At 60.9% G+C, this 20606-nt stretch overlaps 7 protein-coding genes across 7 annotated transcripts; 4 read left to right on the top strand and 3 right to left on the bottom strand.

Moving 5' to 3' along the window:
* Positions 1-278: 278 nt before the first annotated feature.
* THITE_2126384 (uncharacterized protein) lies at positions 279-1463 on the bottom strand (the record flags this gene model as incomplete). The annotated part of the gene is made up of 1 exon (XM_003650256.1): positions 279-1463. One exon carries the CDS (start codon positions 1461-1463, stop codon positions 279-281), a length of 1185 nt encoding a protein of 394 aa, XP_003650304.1.
* A 1623-nt stretch (positions 1464-3086) lies between these two features.
* THITE_2141944 (uncharacterized protein) lies at positions 3087-4370 on the top strand (the record flags this gene model as incomplete). Its single annotated transcript, XM_003650255.1, has 3 exons — positions 3087-3116; positions 3262-3266; positions 3314-4370. 3 exons carry the CDS (start codon positions 3087-3089, stop codon positions 4368-4370), a joined length of 1092 nt encoding a protein of 363 aa, XP_003650303.1.
* Positions 4371-4832: 462 nt separating this feature from the next.
* THITE_2039383 (uncharacterized protein) lies at positions 4833-10405 on the bottom strand (the record flags this gene model as incomplete). Its single annotated transcript, XM_003650254.1, has 7 exons — positions 4833-6721; positions 6776-6989; positions 7042-9486; positions 9580-9668; positions 9732-10112; positions 10169-10235; positions 10328-10405. 7 exons carry the CDS (start codon positions 10403-10405, stop codon positions 4833-4835), a joined length of 5163 nt encoding a protein of 1720 aa, XP_003650302.1.
* A 438-nt stretch (positions 10406-10843) lies between these two features.
* Positions 10844-11958, top strand: THITE_2109584 (uncharacterized protein). Its single transcript, XM_003650253.1, has 4 exons — positions 10844-10964; positions 11063-11142; positions 11218-11465; positions 11522-11958. The coding sequence occupies exons 1-4, from the start codon at positions 10892-10894 to the stop codon at positions 11586-11588; spliced, it is 468 nt and encodes a 155-aa protein (XP_003650301.1). The 5' UTR covers positions 10844-10891; the 3' UTR covers positions 11589-11958.
* Position 11959: 1 nt separating this feature from the next.
* Positions 11960-13281, top strand: THITE_2109582 (uncharacterized protein). Its single transcript, XM_003650252.1, has 2 exons — positions 11960-12063; positions 12123-13281. Exons 1-2 carry the CDS (start codon positions 12015-12017, stop codon positions 13223-13225), a joined length of 1152 nt encoding a protein of 383 aa, XP_003650300.1. The 5' UTR covers positions 11960-12014; the 3' UTR covers positions 13226-13281.
* Positions 13282-13566: 285 nt separating this feature from the next.
* Positions 13567-15724, bottom strand: THITE_2126380 (uncharacterized protein; the record flags this gene model as incomplete). Its single annotated transcript, XM_003650251.1, has 3 exons — positions 13567-13667; positions 13747-15373; positions 15473-15724. The coding sequence occupies 3 exons, from the start codon at positions 15722-15724 to the stop codon at positions 13567-13569; spliced, it is 1980 nt and encodes a 659-aa protein (XP_003650299.1).
* Positions 15725-16865: 1141 nt separating this feature from the next.
* On the top strand, positions 16866-20263 carry THITE_2109579 (uncharacterized protein). Its single transcript, XM_003650250.1, has 2 exons — positions 16866-17432; positions 17508-20263. Exons 1-2 carry the CDS (start codon positions 17290-17292, stop codon positions 19906-19908), a joined length of 2544 nt encoding a protein of 847 aa, XP_003650298.1. The 5' UTR covers positions 16866-17289; the 3' UTR covers positions 19909-20263.
* The last annotated feature ends 343 nt before the right edge of the window (positions 20264-20606 follow it).

Genomic DNA, 20606 nt, shown 5'->3' with positions numbered 1-20606 from the left:
TATTCGTGGTATAGGATGGAAACCGGATTGTAATTAAGCGGCCTGCCGAGGTTGCTTGGGTAAATCGTGTACTTGCACTACTCTAATACTATCATTACATCCTGGTTTCTCTACCCCGTACAATTAAACCTGCAGTGCGACGGCGATCCGCTCACCCCGATTATCATCCATGACAGTACCTGCAATGACGCTTTTGAAATACCGCTTTTGAAATGACGCTTTTGAAACACGTTCCATGACACTTATAGCGATATACTCAAACTCTCCAACCCACCCCCCTATGAATCAGCAAAAGAAAACATTTCGTTCGTCGGATCGACATCGTCCAAGTACTTGGCGAACTCGAACATTTTCGTCCACTCGGCCTCGGCCTCGGCCTCGATCGCCGCCCACACCTCGTCGTCCTCCGCATCGCCCGCGGTGTTGTTATTCACCTCGACGGCGACCATTCCGGGTTCCGTCTCGTCGTTGCCGGGGGCGACGACCCGGCTAAGCACGAACTCGGCCAGAGAGAGCCGGTGCTTGTGCCTCGCCATGCCCTCCATCGCGTCCGCCGCCAGCTTGGCCTCCTCCTCCTCGGTGCCCTTGCGCCGAGTGAGTTTGCGCCTCGGCCGCTTGGGCCGTGGCTCCCCCGGATTGGCGTCGGGCTCCGGGGCTGGCCGCTTCCTGCGCCTCCTCCGTGCTCGCATGGGCGCTGGGACTTCTTCTTCTGGTTTCGGCTCGGGTTCCGGCTCTGGTGCTGGCGCAACAGGCGGCGCAACAGGCGGCGCAACTGGAGGCGCAACTGGAGGCGCAACTGGCGGCGCAACTGGCGGCGCAACTGGAGGCGCAACTGGAGGCGCAACTGGAGGCGCAACTGGCGGCGCAACTGGAGGCGCAACTGGAGGCGCAACTGGCGGCGCAACTGGAGGCGCAACTGGAGGCGCAAATGGCCGCGCAACTGGAAGCGCAAATGGCCGCGCAACAGCAGGTGGTGGAGAAGGAGTTGGCGGTGCTGGGGAGGGGTGGCGCCTGTAGAACTGGACCTGGCCCATCTGCGCGACGGGCGCGGGGCCAGCCGGGTGCCGGGCTGCTGCGAACTGGTTGGGGACGGCGCCGGGCATCCAGTTGACTCTTCCGTTGGGGTCGGCGTTCGCCATGGCCCTCATTATCCTTCTCCGTTGGGCCATGATCTTCCAGGTGAACGTCTCGTCGTTCATCCCGTTATTTGTCGCGTTGTTCATCCCGGTGAACATCTCGTTGTTCATCCCGGTGAACATCTCGTTGTTCATCCCGGTGAACGTCTTGTTGTTCATCCCGTTGTCTGTCGCGCTGTACATCCCGTTGTCTGTCGCGCTGTACATCCCGTTGTCTGTCGCGCTGTACATCCCGTTGTCTGTCGCGTTGTACATCCCGTTGTGCGTCGCGTTGTTCATTCGGTTGCTCGCAACATCGTCCCGCGCGTTTTTGGGGACCATCCCCATTTATATACATGTGAGAAGCGCCGCCACAGCGTTGTCCATGCCAGAAAAACTTTGTTTTTTTCTTTCTTCGGTCAACATTGCAGCGTGGCGGTGCCCGCATATGCAGCAGCCGGCAGGTGCTCCGAAGGCAAACCGACGCATTGGCCGGTAGTTCTAGACCGTGAGCAACGATCATGTGCCGGCCGTCCTCGCGCGGTGCGCCCTACGATGGGCATGGGCTTGTAACCTGTAGATGTGGGCACTGAGGACCTGTAGCGCGCTGGACGAGTGTCCGGCGAGAAAGCTTTTTCATGTTGCGGTGCCGCGCTGTGCCTCGGCACGCGCTGCGGGTTCCGAGAGGCACGACGACAGCCCTGACGATGATGACGGAGGGAAAGAGCGGCGCGTGCTTTGTGAGGTAGATTCTCAACGCTGGTGTATGCTAGAGGGTCAAGACGGGACTCAAATTGAGAGACAGGAGTAATATGTCCCAAAGGCAAAGGGCCAGGCTCGCCTTTGCAGCTTCAGGGGCAGTAAACAACCTTTAAGGAGTTTGTAGCTTGACATCCGGATACACACTGGAATTCCGCTCTTAGAGTGCTTTCCATCGTCATATAGCGTCATGGTCCTGGACGCGTGTTGCTGAACGACGTTATTTTCTCCTGCACAACGCATGGATGCCCACCAGAATCCTGCACCGGCACATGCGACCGATATAAGTCTGCAGATGCGGTCGCGGTCTCGCCGCCTATGTCATTCTTCCACCACCGCCGCTGCAGGAGCCGACACATGCAGCCAACGGGTGGATCATGCTGCGGGTGTCTGCGCCGCGTTCGAACACTAGATACCAGTATGAGGTCCAGCTCGACATGTTGCCCTCCCTGGTGTTTAAAAGGCAGGGACACGGCGCGCGGCGAGGCAGGAACTCTGGAAGAGGACGACTTGAAGTTGAGAGAATACGGAAATGACCGTGGGTTGGCTGAAAGTTACAAATTAAGCTCTGAGAATTACCGGAGACTTCCGCCAGTTGCTCAAGCTGCCCATGGGTGGGTCGTCGTTAAAGAGGTCCCGCCAAGACTAATTTCGGAGATTGCCGTGTACAAGTAATTACAGATCGCTAAGGGGTAAGCAAGCCGCGACGACTTCGAGCAACATCAACAACAAATAATCGCAAAGACTTGTCGCAACAACTCTACGAAAACTCAACCAAATCAAAAAAAAAAGAAAACGAGGATAACCCGTACCCTAACTATAACCTATATCCTAACCTTAATCTAAACCCTAACTAGCGGGGGGCTAGCGTCGCCCTCTGTACCCCTAGCGAACTAACCCTTAGCGATAGAGCAAACGCCTTGGCGATAGTAGCTACGTAATAACGTTGTAAAAACATAGCCGACAATTGGCCGAAATTAGTCTTGGCGGGACCTCTTTAACGTCTACCCATGGGTGTAGGTGGGTCCACCAGAACAGGACGGGAGCACTGACGTCTGCGCTGCCGGCTGCCTGCAACGCTAACGAGCGCTCATCATCACCCTCGGGTCGTCTCGCATCGTGCGCCGAAGCCGGTCCGCAGACCCAAGCCGCGACTGCAGCCCCGCCGCCAAACCGAGCCAGAGGCAGATGTGAACTTGCCGGACGACGGCAATGTCACTCACCAGCGCGCAGAGGGCAGTTGTGCCTGCCGTCCGGGCGGGCGCTGCATTTTCTGCTCGGACCTCGACCGCCCGAGCTCTCCCGGCCGCCGCGCTCGCCCTCTCCCTCTCCAACACCCTCACGCCAGCCATCCCGACCATCCAAACCATCCAAAGAAGAAGGCCAGCTGAGGTGCGCGCCCGCCCCTTCCATAGCACGCGGCCCAATGCGCTCCCCAGCAACCTCGGGCCGGGCCCGCTGCCGCCGACCTACTTCCAGAAGTCGCAGTCGCTGCCCATGAACACCATCGTGCGCTTCGTGCCGCAGCAGACCGCCTGGATCGTCGAGCGCATGGGCAAGTTCAACCGCATCCTGCAGCCGGGCCTGGCCATCCTGATCCCCTTCATCGACCGCATCGCCTACGTCAAGTCGCTCAAGGAGGTCGCCATCGAGATCCCCTCCCAGAGCGCCATCACCGCCGACAACGTGACCCTCGAGCTCGACGGCGTGCTCTACACCCGCGTCTTCGACGCCTACAAGGCCAGCTACGGCGTCGAGGACGCCGAGTACGCCATCTCGCAGCTGGCGCAGACCACCATGCGCTCCGAGATCGGCCAGCTGACACTCGACCACGTGCTCAAGGAGCGCGCCGCGCTCAACACCAACATCACGGCCGCCATCAACGAGGCCGCGCAGGCCTGGGGCGTGACCTGCCTGCGGTACGAGATCCGCGACATCCACGCGCCCAAGCCGGTCGTCGAGGCCATGCACCGGCAGGTGACGGCGGAGCGGTCCAAGCGGGCCGAGATCCTCGACAGCGAGGGCCAGCGGCAGAGCGCCATCAACATCGCCGAGGGCAAGAAGCAGAGCGCGATCCTGGCCAGCGAGGCCGAGCGGGCCGAGAAGATCAACCGCGCGGCCGGCGAGGCCGAGGCCATCCTGCTGCGCGCCCGCGCCACCGCCGCCGGCATCGAGGCCGTCGCCCGCAGCATCGCCGAGGGCCGCGACGCCGCCCAGGGCGCCGTCAGCCTGTCCGTCGCCGAGAAGTACGTCGACGCCTTCGCCAAGCTGGCCAAGGAGGGCACCGCCGTCGTCGTGCCCGGCAACGTCGGCGACATCGGCGGCATGATCGCCACCGCCCTGAGCGTGTACGGCAAGGTCGGCGACGCGCAGGCCAAGACCATGGCGCGGCACATTCTGGAGCAGGGCAAGGTGATCGAGCCCGCGCCCCAGGGGGGGAGTGCGGAGGCGGCCAAGGGGCCGAAGCTTGCGCCAACGCCCGAGAAGGCTACTTAGTAGGACGAGGAGCAGGACGACGACGGCGGCGGCGACTACGGCGCGAGGAACAGCAGGCCGCATACGTTGACGACGCCGGGCAACTAGGAGAGGGCGATGGGACAGATGTTGGGGTAATACGTAAGCAGACTTGACTACGAGGGCGGAAGGGGAACGGGTGAAACCAAAATCTGGCTGTATCACTAGGTTACTTTTGACGTCTCCCGGCGGCAACGGAATCGTAGAGGAAAAAAAAGCGGAGGGCGACGGCGTCACAACGGGCTAACTATCGTCGAACCCACTCACTGTAGTTACTGTACTCTACCAAAAACTCAGCACAGACAGAAAAGAAACAACGCATCCAAGTCACCACCACCCTGCAGTGGCAAAGCAAAGCAAAGCCAGCTCGCTCTTTCTCTCACCCACCCTACCCCCCAGCACTCCCCCACCCAGCACACACCAGCGTCAACACCAACCCAAAATTCAAACCCCAAACTCCCCGCCCACAGCATCCAACGCCTCCCTAACCAGGGCCAAGACCATCTCGTCCCCCGCGGAGCCCGCGACCCGCGCCGCAGCCACCAGCAGCGGGTACAGCCGGAGGAGGTGCTTGCGGGTGGCGCAGCGGGGGACGCGGGGCGGGGCGTGCGGGATGGCGGCCGGCTCGGAGCGCAGGGCGACCAGGCGGCGCAGCACGCGGGCGAGCTCGCGGCGCTGCGACAGCGGCTGCGGCATGCGCCCGCGCAGCGGCTGGTCGGCGGCGTAGGCGCGGAGCGGCAGCGCGCACCGCAGCAGGAGGTACGGCGCCGCGGTGCGGGCGAGGCGGATGTGCTCGTCGTCCTTGTCTTCCTCGTCGTCGTGGTCGTTGTCGTCGGGGGCGTGTCCTGCTGCTGCTGCTGTGCCTGGGGAAGCTGTCTCGGCCTGGCGGGCGGCTACGAGGGAGAACAGCTCGTCGAGGCAGACCTCGCTCATGAGGCTGCGCTTGGTGGGCGGCGGGTCGATGGTGCGGCCGTTGCGCTTGGTGAGAAGAGCGGCCAGTCCCGCTGCGGGGTCGCGGTCGCTCCCGTAGATGATCGCCGCTTCGGCGAGGGCAGGAGCGTGGATGATGGAGGTGCGAAACAGGCCCTCGGCGTACGCTTTCCGGGTCTCGTCCGGGATCAGCTCTGCGCCGAGCGCTGGGATGATGAGGTCGCGCAGTTTGCGGAAGAAAGCGATGTCGAACGCTTGGTCGTCCATGACGTCGGCGGTTGTGGCGGCAGGGGCAGCTAGATCCGCGCTGATGATCCCGTTGCTGATCGACACAACTATCTGCCAGATGTTCTGCGTCGTGGCGCGAGGCAGATCCATCCTCAAGAGATGGGAAAGTGAGGCTTCCAGCACGGCTATGGCAGATTGCGTCGCTGCTCTCCACGGCTGCACGGATTTGGTAACGATCTTGAACTGATACTTCAGCACGACGGGCGTGGTGAGAGCAGTCAAGGCCGCGGCGAACGCCCCCGTTTCGTATATATCCCGCTCCGAGGCGTTGTCGACAATAAGAGACTGAAGAATGGACATGCTTTCCTTCGACATGGCGACGTAGGTACGCCGCTCTGCTGCGGCCTTGGCTGGGTCTGGCTGGGCGAAGGCGAGAGAGACAAACTCGGCGACCTGGGTTACCATCGCGGAGGGGACGCCCGGCACATCGGTGCGTACCATACGGAAGACCTCGAGAATCTTGCCTTGCAGAGGCGTGACATATTCGACGTCGCTGGCGTACGCCCCCGGCGTTGCGTGTTGCATTGCGTCACGGAGAAGGGTGAGCATCCTGCGCACATGCCCGACGCTGAAGCTCGTTCGGATGAGTCCGTAGAGCACCAACAGCGTCTCAACCCAAACCAGCAGGCACTTCTGGTTATCCGACAACTTGTCCTCGTCCCCGTCCTCCGGCACAGGCACCCTTTGTGACCATAGCTCCCATGCCAGGTCGAGGTTAGCTGGCCCAATGCCGGGTTTCTCTTGCTCGGCACATCGGTGAAGGATGTCACGCAGAGCGCTGTACGTAGCAGCATTAATGTCGAGAATTTGAAGGTCGAGCAGATGCCGGAAATGCTGAACCAGGTCTTCCCAGAGCTCCGCAAAGCTTCGGTGAGCGGCGAGTACGCTGAGGTACGAACCAAACAAGTCTGACACCCCCTGCGTCACCACGATGGCTGTCTCTTTCCACTCTTCCTGGCCTTTGTCCTTCGCAGAAGACGCGTCGACGGCTCGCAGCTCGCGCTCGACAGAGGAGAGCAGGCTGAAGATGACCGTCTTCATACAGACGGACCAAGCCTCCGGGCTGAGGCTCTCGCCATATGCCGACATTATCCGCATCAGCGTTTGGATGGCACCTATTCAGGTCAGCCAGAGTTTGGACTTCGGGCACCCGTGGGCAGGCCACTCACTGTTTCTGAGTTCCAATCTTTGGTCCGTCGCGACCGATTTCAGCCTCAAGAGCAGCAGCATCCAGAGCGCTGCCGCCGAGCCCTTTTCGAACGGTTCCGCTGCCAACGTGGCTAACCTCTCGTCTCCCGACGCACCCATCATGTCTTCAGTAATTGACATTGACCTGCTCTTTGCAGAGAGGAAATCCGAAATGGCCCAGAAAAAAGTGACAGTCTGTGGGAATCGTAAGCGACAGCCCGCGAGGAGCGACGTCAGTCTCACTTACCGTCAACGCCACGTTCAGCTCATCATCTTGCGTACAGAACTTGTACAGGGTATCGACCAGATTGAGGAAGCAGGCGTTAGGTAACGAAGGGAGAAAGTCGGAGCATATGAGCTGCAAGGACGCGAAGGAGGGGCGTATAAGTTTGACGGCGCGCGTTGGCAGAACCGACCGTTCGGCCGACGCATCCTGGCCGGCCTCTGCGGCCAGGCTGCGGCTGAGGAAGATGCTGTCGATGATCTCGAACGTCAGCTCCCAGCCGCTGATCAACGACTCGCCGCAATTTTCGAGCAGGCTTTTGAGACCTTCCAGAATGATCTTATGGATATCAACGTCGACAGCATGGCTCGCGATAGACACCTCGCGGTTGGAAGCCTGCAAGGGGGTGAGAGAGTCGCGGAACGCCCGAAGGAGCCGGTTTTGGATCTCCCCTCGCACTTGTGCTGGCTGAGAGGCCATTGCGGTTGCTTCCTCGAGCAGGATGCGGACCAGTGTCTCTGCCGCTCGTGCTCGGACAGGAGCAGTGTTGGAAACGGAGCCCATGACGTTGATAAGTTCGGTTATTAACGGGTCCCAGCCAGATTCCTCTGGCGGATAGGCGAGTAACCTTTCGATATTGATAGAAGCGAGATCACCCAGCTTAGCTAGGGCAAACTGGTTTTCCTGGTTTGGGCCTGCCAGGGACGGCGAAGAGATGCTCATCACCCGCTTGCCAGGAGGTGCAGGCGCCTTGGGGCTGGTCACGGAGGGTGGCGATTGTGGACGGCTGCTTGCTTGTGATGGAGGCTCGGCATGTTCGAGGAGGTTGCACACAGCGCCCACGATCTCGACGAAAGCCGGGTTCGGGAAGTCAATAGTGCTCTCCAGAAGACGGGACGCCGCGGTCTCGACGGCCCGGATTTCGGTATTAAAATTGGCGAGCAAAGCGCTAGCCTCTTGTTCGGCTTGCGGGTCTGGGCCTTTTGCCGCCAATGGTGTCCTTCCGGCAGCCTTGCCTGTGAAGAACATGACGAAGTCAGCTTGCTGCAGAGTCTCCAGGACAATGCTCCAAGATGATCCTAGCGTCGGACCCAGCGCGATGCCGAGATTGAGGAGCGCTCTCAAGCACAGCAGGTTCCGGGTGTTCAGGGTGGCGCCGCTGACATCCATGGAGTGCTGCCTCTGCTTCTCGGCCCCAAGCGTTGACGGGCTGACGAGACTGTCGACGCTGAGCAGGCCTCGGGCGTTGCTGAAGATGTTCCCGGATCCCTCGGGAGGTGCAGGGCTGGGCGGTGGGCGCGCCGGGCCAGCGTTCAGGCACGCGGTTAGGACATTTGGAGGAACTGCGGCTTTGCCGAGCGTAGTCAAGAAGGCATCGCGGGGAGTGGCGAGTTGCAGCAGGCCGGCAACGTGGGCGAACTTTTGGAATGCCCGGACCAGGGCATGGTAGTACTCGGAATCCAAGGCGGCGTAGAGGAAGGTGGAACATGTGGCGAGGATTGCGGGCCAGCACGTTTCGATCAAGGCAGCACAGACCTTGATCTCCGGGTAAAGGGGGTGACCTTCGAGAGTCAAGGGGTTGACGGGAACTGGATTTTTCTTGAACGACGCGGACCGTTCCAGCTTCTCGGAGGGCTCTTCGGATTGGGGCGCGGGAGAATCACGGCCGGCCTCTTGCTTCGCGCCTCGTCTTCTCCGGCCTTCGCCGGGAACGGTCAGCGGAAGGATGAACTTGGCAAGCCCTTCAGACAAGGAGGTGATGCAAGCCAAAGTAAGGCTGTAGACATAGGACTCCGGAATTGTTGGGGCCTCTGCCTTGTCAAGCTGGTCGATGCAGGGCACTCGCACGGTGCTCCATTGGCTGCTAATGCCGGTGTTGTGGCCGTCGGAACTGACCGAGCCGGCTATGATGCCGGTCACCCCGCTCGCCTCAAGCATCACCTGGTCGCTCGAGGGCCCAGCGCTGGATGTCGCAACGGGGATTGTAGATTGATGGCCCAGCCCAATGACGGTCGGCTTTTCGGTGCTGACGCGGACAAACGTGGCCGTCAGATTCTTGAGAATGCTCTTCTGGCCCGCCTGTGCGTCATAGAGCATGTAGATCCGTCGCAGCAGGACGTGCTCGGCAAAAATTCCTCGAAATACTTCCATACAAAGTGATCGCTTCCAGAGCGTCGTGTCTTGGTCGAGGAGCTGAGTCAGTATCTCGAGCGCGTCGCCGCTCTCGGACGGCAGAATGGAGAGGTGGCGTCGGACGATGGTGTACAATATGCGGACGAGGCGCACGCTGGTTGCGAAATTGAGCCTGCCGCGAAGAGCATTGATGACGAAGGGCATCACTTTCGTTCGCAGGATGTGGGCTTGCTCGGGATGCGTGGCAAAGATGGCGGCGTGGTTCGTCAGGACCGACTCTATCAGTTCCAGGCCGAAAGTTTGCGGAAGGCCGGAGAAGCGAAGGTATTCCGGACGCTGCCCCTCTGTCAAAAGACAGATGTCATTGAAGACCTGCGGGAGGGTAAGCGATTGGATCAAGGTTATGAATGAATGCGGCAAGAGACGTACCCTATAAGCATCCATAGCCGCAGCCCTCACCGAGACGGTGCCATCCTGCACTGGAACATCGCCGACGGTAGGCGAGCCGACGCCGGATCCTAGGGGTCTTCTCAGGATACTGTCTGCAGAGGGGTAAGCGGGAGAGACGAGAGCTCACTCACTGTCCTCCGTTGCAACCTTGTTAAAGACGGAGAAAACCAGCTGCTGGAGCGTCGCGGCAGAGGTGTGGTTAACGATAGCGTTCTTGCTGGACTGCAGAACGCAGCAGATGTTCAGGGCGGTGACCAAGAGCTCGCCCTTGACGTCGGCCGAGTAGTTGGCGAGCAGGGCGGGGAGCCCCTGGAGGATCTTGAGCTGGACATCGAGCCCGGCGGACGTGGCCTGCTGCAGGGCGTCTAAGATCTGACTCAGCTTGGACCGCGGGAATGCGCGGGCGATGATGAGTCTCTGCAGACAGACGATGGCGATGCCGGTGAACTTGGAGTTCTTGGTGCCGCACGCAATGATGAAGGGGTTGACGAAATTGGGCCGCTGGGCAAGTTCTGGCACTGTGTAAGCTGGATGAGCCTGGGGAACAGCAGCACGTAGAGCAGCACACCATCAGCGAATTGAGGCTCGGACGACGCTCTCAGACTCTTGAGCTCCTCCAGGGACTTCTCGGCCGCCTACTGGCAGGGTCAGTGTTGTGCAAGGCAAGGGCGCCTCAAGGGATTGCGACAGCAGAGCAAGGGCCACAGTGCGCAGTAGCGTGACGTACCAGTCGCAGATCATTGTGCTTCCGTTTGCTTTCCTGGATGAGGTTGGCGAGCTCCGACGCCAGAAGCTGAGAGGTCATATTTGCATCGTAGCGATGTCGACACCGTCCCACCGCATTTGCGGTTCAAAGCCCGGTGGGTGCTTATGTCCAGGGGAAAGGAACCGGCGAGTCTCTGGTGCGGGATGCGCTATGGCGCGTCTCTCAATTGAAGTGACCACTCTTTGTTGGTTGGAGTTGAAGTTGATGCGGCTGCCTGCAGCTGGCAATCGGCTGGTGAGCCTGCGGTGCCTGATGACTCCCGGATCTACACATGGCAGAATGCCACACCGCCTGTTACAGCCCCACCACGTATTCCGCTTGCCGCTGACCGTTTGACTGGGGTCCCCTCCACCCCTCATCAGCCTGCCGCTGTGAGCTGTGAGCGCCTGCCCAACGCGCTTCCAGGCCCTGTTGTTGACCCAGCACTAAACTGACCAACCTCCCTCTCTCTGCGCCGATCGCCGATTGCACCCCGATTATACCCTCACCACACCATCAACGAGGCACGCTGGCAGCCGATCAACCATGGCCGCCCAGGTTCCCCGAAATTTCAAGCTCCTCGCCGAGCTGGAGAAGGGCGAGAAGGGGATGGGCGCAGGTAGGTGTTTGCTTGCCGCCGATGTTGTTCCGGCCTCTGCCTTGTGCAAGCGGCCGCAAGAGGTGCATGTACTGATGGGTGATCTCCATGGTGTGCAGGTGCTTGTTCGTACGGCCTGGAAGATCCCGAAGACATCTACATGACACATTGGCGCGGGACCATTTGGGGTCCTCCTCATGTGCGTGCCTCCGACCTTCCCGTCGCTTCGCCGTGGCGCTCCTGAGCAGCGTACGCTGACCTGTCCGTGGCGCAGGGGAACCACGAGAACCGCATCTACGAACTCAAGATGGAGTGTGGGCCCAACTACCCGAAGGAGCCGCCCGAGATCCATTTCGTCAGCCAGATCAACCTCCCTGGCGTGAGCCCGATCGACGGCAAGGTGGACAAGAATGCCGTGGCCATCCTGCGCGACTGGAGCCGCATTGCCGCCGAGCTTGCCAAAAATGCCCGACCGAAGGAGGATCCCCTGAGCTTGGAGGCTGCTCTCATCGCGATAAGGAAGTATGCAACTGTCTGCAGCCCCGCCGTGGGCCTACTCGATGCTGACCGTGAGCCAGGTACATGGACGAGCACAAGAAGCTCCCGCAGCCCCCGGAAGGGTCCAAGTATCAGATATACCGATGAGGATTGCGAGAATGAAAGAGACGCCCGACCTCCCTCAGAGCAACGATGCCCGTCGGACGTGCTCGCTGCGGGCGGCGGTGGTGGAAAGCTACCGGAGGTTCGCAAGCCCATGGTTTGCGAAGGATTGTACGACGGCCAAACTCAACCACACGGGGCGGCGGATGATCAGATGAGCATCAAGAGTTGTATTACAGCACATATGTTACGCCACACGATGAAGTTCCTTGTCAGCTCCTTTGAGCGCTGCATTACGGAGCTGCTGCTTAATGGCTTCACGTGACTTCGCGCCTCGCGGACCCTGCTGTGTGCTGCCTGGGACCCGTCGCGTGCATCCATGCCATTCCCGAAATTTTGAATTCCCGGTTCCAGATGCAGCCGCCGTTGTAGCGTCCACCCACTCGGTGCAGCGGTGCCTCCACCAGATGAATGCCGTCATTCTACGTACCCGCCCGCTCATCGCGGCATCGCCGAGCTTGTGAGGACAATTTATTTTCCCGAGAACTAACTGTCTGTGTACTAAGTCGCAGCGCCCAGGCTTCGCTCTCTACCGAGCGCTCGTCCGCCAAGGCCTGCGCGTGCCCCTGCCCGATGAGCTGACGACCTCGTCCCCGCTGGGCCCGAGCAACCCGATCAAGAACCTCATCCGCAATGCCTTCCGCCGCAACAAGCGGGACACCTCCCCGCGCCTCGTCGTCTCGGCCCTCAAGAACGGCTACCGCTTCCTGAGCCTGCTCTCCCGCGCCGCCGACCCGGCCTCGGCGGAGCACGCCTCGGTCCTGGCCTTCCTCCGCGAGAACGAGTCGCGCATCCTCGAGGTCCGCGCCAAGAAGGCCGCCGAGGCCGCCGCCCGCATCTCCACCGCCCCGATCCCCGGCCGCACGCCGCTCATCAAGAAGATCTCGGCCGAGGGCGAGCCGCCCGTCTACGCGCCCGCCGGCCCGCCGCGGCCGCTCTCGTCGTTCCCCAGCGGCGTCCGCAAGCCGCCCACCCTCGGCGCCGTCGGCGGCGTGCCCTTCCTGCGGCTCAAGAAGCCGCAGCCGCGCTTCCTCGAGCGCGTCATCCGGCAGACGGCGCAGCGCAGGGAGAAGAAGATCATCCAGCTTCTGGATTTTCAGACGGAGGGGCTAGATGATGTGGCGCTGGAGGACCAGTGGGAGTGGCTGGTTGGGAGGATGCTCGCGGACAAGGCGAAGGAGGAGGGAAAGACGCCGCCCCCAGTCCCGCGTGAGCCGACGTACAGGCAGACGCTCCATGGCGTGACGGTGCAGATGTCGAAGGAGATTAATGAGCAGAGGCTCGACCTGCTTGCCAAGTCGCATGCGATGTGGCAGATTGTGCTGAACGAGCAGGCGCTGGCGTTGCAGGAGGAGAAGGAGAGACTCGCGAGGGAGGGTAAAGATCCCAGCGAAGCGAAGCTGCGGGACTGGAGGCGGCCCATCTGGGACAGACCTAAACGGAAGTTAAAAGCCAAGAAGCAGAGAGAGGCGGCCGTGCCTGAGCAACCAGAGGGAGCTGGCGTTTCGAAAGAGACATCATCGCCGGAAAAGCTCAGCCCTGGTACTACCCGGTCAGTGGAGGGAGAGAAATCACCAAGCGCGGTCCTGAAAGAGACGGCGGGGGGATCCGACACGCCTTAGGCCGCGTGTTGTGGACGACGGGCAATGGTACGGCCGATTGTCCGTGCAGACGGAGATGTACAACGACACAATGCCGGCAACCTTGGTGCTTTTTAGGCCCGGGAGTGGAATTCAGGTCGTTGTTATGTATAACAAATGTACTGCTGAACCATGCACTATGTATCTCCGTGTGCCACTTTTGCAGCCGCGATGTCCGTCCACACGCTGTCCAAACTCGTGAATTCGAAATGGGGACCGCGAATTGTGTGCAAATTGTCGAAGCAAGATCGCAGACCGAAATAAATATCCTTCCGAGAACCGCGGCCATCCTCCCAATGCCCGACTCCGGTGCCACCCAACTGCTACTCCATACCGACCTGGACGGATGCCCGGAACGCGGCCTTGATATCCTTCTCTCTGAAACCGGGCGCCCGCCCCAAACAGACGGCTCGTTTCGTCAGTTCTGCAAAAAAAAAAAAAAAAAAAAAAAAGAAAGGTCAGCGGCCAGCACAAAACAATCTCTGACGGGAAACGCAGCCTACCTTCCACGAAGGTCTGGACATCAAGAACCAGTCGTCGCCGTCTCGGGCTCCGCGCAGCCGCGCCCATGCCAAACCCGTCGCTGCCGCTCCCGTCCGGCATCAGGCCGAATGGCAGCATGTTATCCCCGTCGGACGCCGTCGCGGCGAAGGCAGCGGCTGACGAAGCCCCGGGCATGCTCGCCACCTGCGCGAACGGATCCGCCTGCGCAAAGACGTCAGCCAGCGAAGGGTCGACCACGTTCTGCCACGCCGCCGTCCCCGCCGCCGCGCCGCTCCCCGAGCTCGACGTGGGGGATCTGGACGACGACGATGACGACGACGACGAGTTTGAAGATGCCGACGTCGCGGGCGAGCCATCGCGGTCCTGTCCGGGCGCTGGCGCCTGCCCCTCGCCGTCGCCTTCGCCGCCGCCAAACAGACTCTCATCCACATCGACGGGGACGAAGTCCGCCCCAGCCGGAATCACCACACCCCTCTGAAGCATATACATCTCAGTCTCGTCCGAGTCGAAGTACTCGCCGGCAAACTCGGGCAGCGCCATGCGCATGTTCCTATCCATCTTGCCGTCCCGCACGGCATTGACCTCGGCGGAGAACGGCCCGGCGCCGAACCCGGCGGTGACGCCGGGCTTGAGCACGTCGCGGGTGCCCTGGTTGCCGAAGCGCTGCCCGCCGGCGGCTGTGGCCGCCGATTCCGCATCAAAATGCGTGCCGGCACCGCCCAGGTGGAAGAAGGGATACGACCAGTTGTGCAGCGACTGGTGGGCGTCGTGGCCCAGCATGCGCAGCAGGCGGCGCTTGATGGTGGCGGGCGACTCCATCAGCAGGCAGAAGCCGAAGACGCGCGAGACCAGCGCCGGCGGCGGGCTCGGCATCGAGAGCAGCACGAGCGCGCGCTCCTGCGTGTACCGGTGCAGCCGCCGGCCGAAGGTGCTCTCCAAGGGCGCGTGGCTGTGCGGGGTGGGCAGGGCGGTGGAGGGGAGCGGGGACGGGGACAGGGAGAAGGGGGAGGCGGTGGCAGGGGAGAGGCCCGATGGGATGTTGAAGCCTCCCGGGGCGGGCTGGAAGGGGAAGCTTGCGTTGTCGACGGTCGGGTGGGTTACGACTTCGTAGCCGAAGGAGGAGGTTGACACGGGCGGTTGGGCGAGTGTTGTGGTGCTAGTGGGGATGGCGGCGGTGTAGCCGGGTTCGTACGAGACCATCAGGCCGCCCCAGGTGGGTTTGGGTCTCTCGTCGACCGTCTCGGGGGTTGTGGTTGTGGCGGTTGCGGCTGTATTGCTGCCGGCATGAGCTGGAGAGTCTGAACGGGCACGATCGCTGCGCGACCTGCTGCCGATCCGGTTGCTAGCGCCACTGCCCTTGAGCTCGCCTTCTTTTGCGTCGTCATCGCTTGCGTCGCGGGCTAATGACAGGAATCTCTCGGTTGTTTTGCGCAGCTGGCGGCCAAACTCCGGGGTCTTGTCCAGGAGGCCGATGCTCATGGCGAAGTCGTGGAGCTGCATGAAGGCATTGCTCATCTCCTCGTTCGTGTCCTTGAGCTCCTGTACTCTCTTCTCCAGTGTTTGGATTGCATTCTCCTTCCGATTCCGGTAGGCCCGCTGTGCGAGCCGAATCTGGGTCCTCCGCCGCTAGAGCCCATGTCAGAGCCAACCAGACTGGGAGGCGCCTCCCATCACCATCCCGAGGCAGCGGGCATGATGACTTAGACGGGCCCGAAGATCACTCACATCAGCGGCCGTCTCATCCTTGGTGTGTAGACGCGGGCGGCCCCTTGCCCTCTTCTTCTCCGCCTCCAGCTCGGCACTCTCTGCAGCCTGCGTCCTTGCCCGTTTTCTGGGGGCATCATCCAATCGTTCAGATGGCGACGTGGATGCTTGTGTCTTGCTGATCGCGGTTAATCGACTCGGTGAGCCGAATGCAGCGCCGTCATGGTAAACCTCGGCGCTGAGAATAGCGAGGTCACCTTGGTGGTACGGCATTGTTATCTGATCTTGATGAACCTGGGGCGCTGGCGCTCTGGGGTGATCACGATGCAACACAGCAAAGCAAGTGAGCGATCAAAGATGGCCGAAGAAGGACGTTAGTGCCACGCAGGGAGATGAGATCTTTCGGCTCTCAAAGTCGGGCTTTTGAGTTGAGAGTGCAAGGCGACTCCAGGTCTGGATTTGATTCACGGCTGCTGGTACCCCAACGTCATCCCGCGTCTCCCAACAACTGGTAGGCGTGAAATAGGGTCTGGAGCAGGTCTCGCGCAGGGCGATGGCGCGGGCCGATGTCGAGGCAAGGGCAGCTTTGGCCTGGAGAATCTCCGAATGTCAGGTCAGGAAGTCTTGTGAATAACTAGGTACCCGGCTAAAGGTAGATAGTCAGGACCGACTTGGAGGATGTTTCTCGTGCTTGGTCAGCCGTTGCGGCGAGTCGGAGGCGGCGTGTGCTGACTCATGATCGAGATTCGCGCGAAAATGGCAACCTGGAATGGCTAACTAATGGAAAGCATCACGGTTCAGATGTTAATGGGAGAGACTGGCTTGCGTGTTAGCGCCAAAAGGTTAGCTTTAGTTAGGTAGTTAGTTACTGCTTCAACGGATGCCGCAGGGGCAAGGCTCTCACTGGTCTCCCGCCAACTCAACATATTTGTCAGATTTGGGGGAGGGGGGGGAGGGGTCTCGGGCCCTCGTCAATGAGTCGTCATCAGCTGGGTCGGGCGTCGGTTGAGGAGCATTCACCGATGCGATTGATTGGGTGCCGGCATCAATGGTTCTCATCTCACGGATTGCAGGCAAAGGTAGCAGGCAACGTTCACGTTCTCTGACGGTTGATATTGCTTGGTTTATTAGCCCTCCAACCAAAGCTGCAGCTTATGCCGTTCGTTAACCTTTAGAGCCGCAAACCTGGTTTTGTCTTTTTCTTCCTTCCATTCTCAGAGGCCAGCCATTACGAGGTACCCTACACACACCAGATGTCACCGGAATTCCAATTGTAAACATGCGCCAAGTCCCAAGTCAATTCGCGTTGGGTCGGACCGGCACCGACAACCTGGAACCATCGAAGGCGGCAACAAGCGGACTGCGGAAGTTAGGGCTTGGCGACTCGCAGCAAATGGTCCCAGTCCTGGTTCTTTCCCGAACAAGAATTGGCCAATGCTTACCACTGTCTGTCTGGAGATCTTCATTGACCCCACAATCCCGCATGTCCCGCGGGCTAAGCCTGCTCAGCAGGGCTGTGCTTCGGCATGCCACCCTATTTCCACCGCCCGCAGCCGCAGGTCGCCCATTCCTGGGATGGAGAAAAAGTTGCGCCGTCTCGAAGGCCAGCCTTCGACGTCCTCACTCCAGCCATCCCCTGGAGCGGGCTTCAAACTGGTGACAGTTGCGTGTCCTGCCGATTGCGGTGCGCTGTCACCCATTGACAATTCCCCTAAACGTTAACTGTTAACTAGGTATACGATACCCGTTCTTTACAAGAAAAGTTCCACTCTGATTCGTCCCATCTCGGTTCCCCTCGATTCCGTTTCCCGTTCCCCACGAGGACCCTGAGCACTGCCATGGGCGACCCCGGCGACGGATGGCAGACTGTCATGCCCACATCCCACTCTGGGATGGAGCGCCTGTCCCATCTGCAACTAGAGGATGTTGAGCGCCAGATCCTCCGGGAATGGGAGACGTCGCGGGGCCATTGGTCTGGCATGTACGCGCGCACTTGACTACCCAGTAGACTTCCTCCCCCTTACGCTCGTCGCGTGCTGACTCTCTCTCTCTCCAGAGGCAAGCATACTCCCCTGGACGACTTTACCGAAGCCAAGAAGCTACACAATCGATTCAAGTGCGACGCCCAGCTCGGTGTCGGGAGCTTTGGCGTCGTCGAAAAAGTCAAATACACCATCAACAACCGACGAATATGCTTAGCTCGGAAGCTGGTTCGCCCGCGCTACAGGCGCCAGCCCATCCACCAACTGCGCGAGGAGGCCAATGTCATGGAGAAACTGGATCATGAGCACATCGTGAAGCTGGTCGGGACGTACTGCATCCAAACGAACTTGTACCTCCTGCTATGGCCCGTTGCCGTCTGCAACCTCGACTGCCTGCTCAACGACCTCGACTGCCTCAAGATGGGCCTCGGCGATCGCGACGATATCGTCAGCCGCCTGCATGCACTTGCGCTAGATCCCAACGACCACACTGCCGTGGAGCGGACCCGTCCTGCGACACATGCCGCCGCCAGCCCGGGGACTTCCCCCCTCACCTATCTCCGGCAAATCATGGGATGCATCACGCGGGCCGTCGCATACTGTCACCAAGCCAATATCCGCCATCTGGATCTCAAGCCGTCCAACATCCTCCTCAACCCCGGCCGCGTCTACCTAGCCGACTTTGGCATCGCCAAGGACGTCCACGATCGGGACCACACCATGACGAGGGGCCAGGCCGGGACGCCGAAGTGGCGGGCTCCCGAGCTCCATCAGGTCCAGAATGACTGGTCCATGAAGGCGGCAGACGTCTACTCCCTCGGAATGGTGTTGCTAAGCATTGCCACTTTGATCCACGACGCCCCGTTGGACGAATTCGATGACATGCTCGGCGAACTGTCGCCGGAGGGGAGGGCCGAGAAGCTGCAGCGCTACCTCCGCAAGCTTGAGACCCTGGCTTTGGCCACCCAGGACGTGGATGACGTGAATGCGCCCACGTTTGGTCCGAAACACATCGTCGAGCTCGCATCGCGAATGCTCTCATCGACGCCGGAGTCGCGTCCCGTGATTTTTCAGGTCGAGTCAGAGCTCGTCGAACTTGGCGGCATCGACCAGGTTTACCACGCCCCCTGCTGCAAGAAGAGCAGCCGCTACGTGACGGATCGGATGAACGCCAAGCTCAAGCTGGTTGTTGACGAACGAGACCGGCTGCGGGCGGAGCACGAGGCCATGGCCAAGCGTCTGCAGGTCCTCGAAGCCAAGGACGCCACATACGAGTCGCGCCTCGTGAACGAACGCAACACATATCGCGATCATATCACCAATTTGCAAGCGCAACTGGAAGCAGAGCGCCTTGAGCGCAAGAACTTGGAAGCGTCCATCCAAGAGCTGGACAGACGACACCGAAAGCAGCAACGACCCGGCGTTCCGCAGCCGGCCTCAGATCGTCAGGCTACCCCCGGCCGTCCCAGCACTGGCACCCTGGAGATGAGGAAGCGGCCACTCGCCCACCCCAAGGTGGGCGCCGTTTCACAGCAAATGGGACCCCCCGCGCCGGTTCCCCAGCGGAGCCCCGCGCCAACGGGGCGCAGCCCGCGGCCCGGCTACTCCCAAACGGCGGCGGTTGCAGCCGCTCAGACTCTTTTGGCGACCATTCCCCGCCGGGACTCCCGCATTCCCTCTCCATCCGCGGCCAGTACCGCCGTCTCTACCACCAGCCCCAGCCCCGACACCGCCGGCTTCCCGCTCCGGTCCCGCACCTCGGTCTCCCAGATTCCCCGCGCCGTCAACCCCACCACTCCCATCCGCTCCAACACACCCATCCTCAACCGCGACCCCTCCTCCACCGACAGCACCCAGTATAGCATGAGCAGCTCCGTCTTCAGCCGCATGAGCCAGTCCAGAGCCTCGCTCGCCGACACAAGCGTCGCCGCGTCGCCACTCACCGGCAACAGCCCGGCCACGCTGCACTTGCGACGGGTGGCGAGCCCGACTGCCACACCGGCGGACCCTCCTCGCCCCGCCGGCGCTCCGCCGAAAGCGCCTCCCACTACTGCTCCCAGCAATGATCAAAGCGACGAGCCCGAAGACCCAGCACCCCGGTCCACCTCCCCGGAGGGCGTCGTCCACGGCCTCGGCCTCGGCCTGACGGATCGCGAGCGCAGGGACAGCCTCGCCACCAGCAGCAGCGGCGACGGGCTGGGAAGCCAGCCTGTTCCGCCGGAGCGAGAGAGTGTGCGCGACGCGGCGAGCGTGGCCGGCTCGGCCGCCCCGCCCGGCACGCTGAGTCCCGTGCTGAGCGCCTCGGTTGTGTCGGCCGCGTCGTCCCCTCGGGCGACGCATGCTGCGATGGCGGAGGCGGTCAGGAGTGGTGCTGCTGGTGGTGGCGGTGGTGGTGGGGGGTTACCGAGGGTGCCGCCGCTCCCCACGGCCAGGAGCTGGGCGGATGTGGCCAGGCGGAATGGGAGGAGAGGGTGAGGTTGGATGGGAAAAGAGATGGGTGTTGGGGTTGGGGATGAAGCATTCTGATCGGGAGCAGGTGTTTGTTCGAAAAGGGATTGCATATGTCTGAACGTGGACTTGGACGTGTGTCCAGGGCACGCTTGGTGTTCTGGCTTTGCGCTTCCGAACAGGGCAGGTGCAAAACGGAGAAAGGATCATGATGTCAAATGATTGATGGTATATAGAGAAAATGAAGCGCCAACACTTCATGTCATCACTTACATCCGTTGATATTCGCTTTATCCTAAATGATATCCCAGCCTCCCGCCCTCCTCTCCTGCCTCCATCGCGATGCTTCTCGGCGTCCTTCTCATCCCCATTCCATGCCAGATGCATTGGCGAACCGACATTCATTCTAGAGTAGATTTCCGCGCTTTGTCCAGGAGGATGACTGTGAGCCATGAATCATCCACAGTGAACTATGTGGGCGGGACAAGAATATACACAATCCTTCAGCGGTAGGGTGTGCCATGGTGTGTGCAGGCACTGCAATCCCTGTTGAGCTAGCGACAACTCACCTTCCATTACCCCTCGGGAGACATGGTATTCTCACTGCTTTATCATAAGTAGTCCAATTGCAAGGGTGGCTACTATAACATACCACTCAATACCTTGCAGTCTTCGAACCTCCTATACTACAATGGCATCTCAAACTCAGGAGTCGACACCAACAC

The sequence above is a fragment of the Thermothielavioides terrestris genome, chromosome 1 (assembly GCF_000226115.1).
Source record: "Thermothielavioides terrestris NRRL 8126 chromosome 1, complete sequence".
NCBI classification, from domain to species: Eukaryota; Fungi; Ascomycota; class Sordariomycetes; order Sordariales; family Chaetomiaceae; genus Thermothielavioides; species Thermothielavioides terrestris.
Note: the sequence above shows the minus strand (reverse complement) of the source record. Positions and strands in the feature narration are given on the sequence as shown.

Bases quoted from the DNA above. Each gene is read 5' to 3' on its own strand.
- THITE_2109584 (XM_003650253.1), top strand. From the start codon at position 10,892: ATGGCCGCCCAGGTTCCCCGAAATTTCAAGCTCCTCGCCGAGCTGGAG. The intron at 10,965-11,062 runs GTAGGTGTTTGC...CATGGTGTGCAG, and splicing joins CGAGAAGGGGATGGGCGCAG to GTGCTTGTTCGTACGGCCTG. The intron at 11,143-11,217 runs GTGCGTGCCTCC...TCCGTGGCGCAG, and splicing joins CCATTTGGGGTCCTCCTCAT to GGGAACCACGAGAACCGCAT.
- THITE_2109582 (XM_003650252.1), top strand. From the start codon at position 12,015: ATGCCGTCATTCTACGTACCCGCCCGCTCATCGCGGCATCGCCGAGCT. The intron at 12,064-12,122 runs GTGAGGACAATT...CGCAGCGCCCAG, and splicing joins ATCGCGGCATCGCCGAGCTT to GCTTCGCTCTCTACCGAGCG.
- THITE_2109579 (XM_003650250.1), top strand. From the start codon at position 17,290: ATGGGCGACCCCGGCGACGGATGGCAGACTGTCATGCCCACATCCCAC. The intron at 17,433-17,507 runs GTACGCGCGCAC...CTCTCTCTCCAG, and splicing joins CGGGGCCATTGGTCTGGCAT to AGGCAAGCATACTCCCCTGG.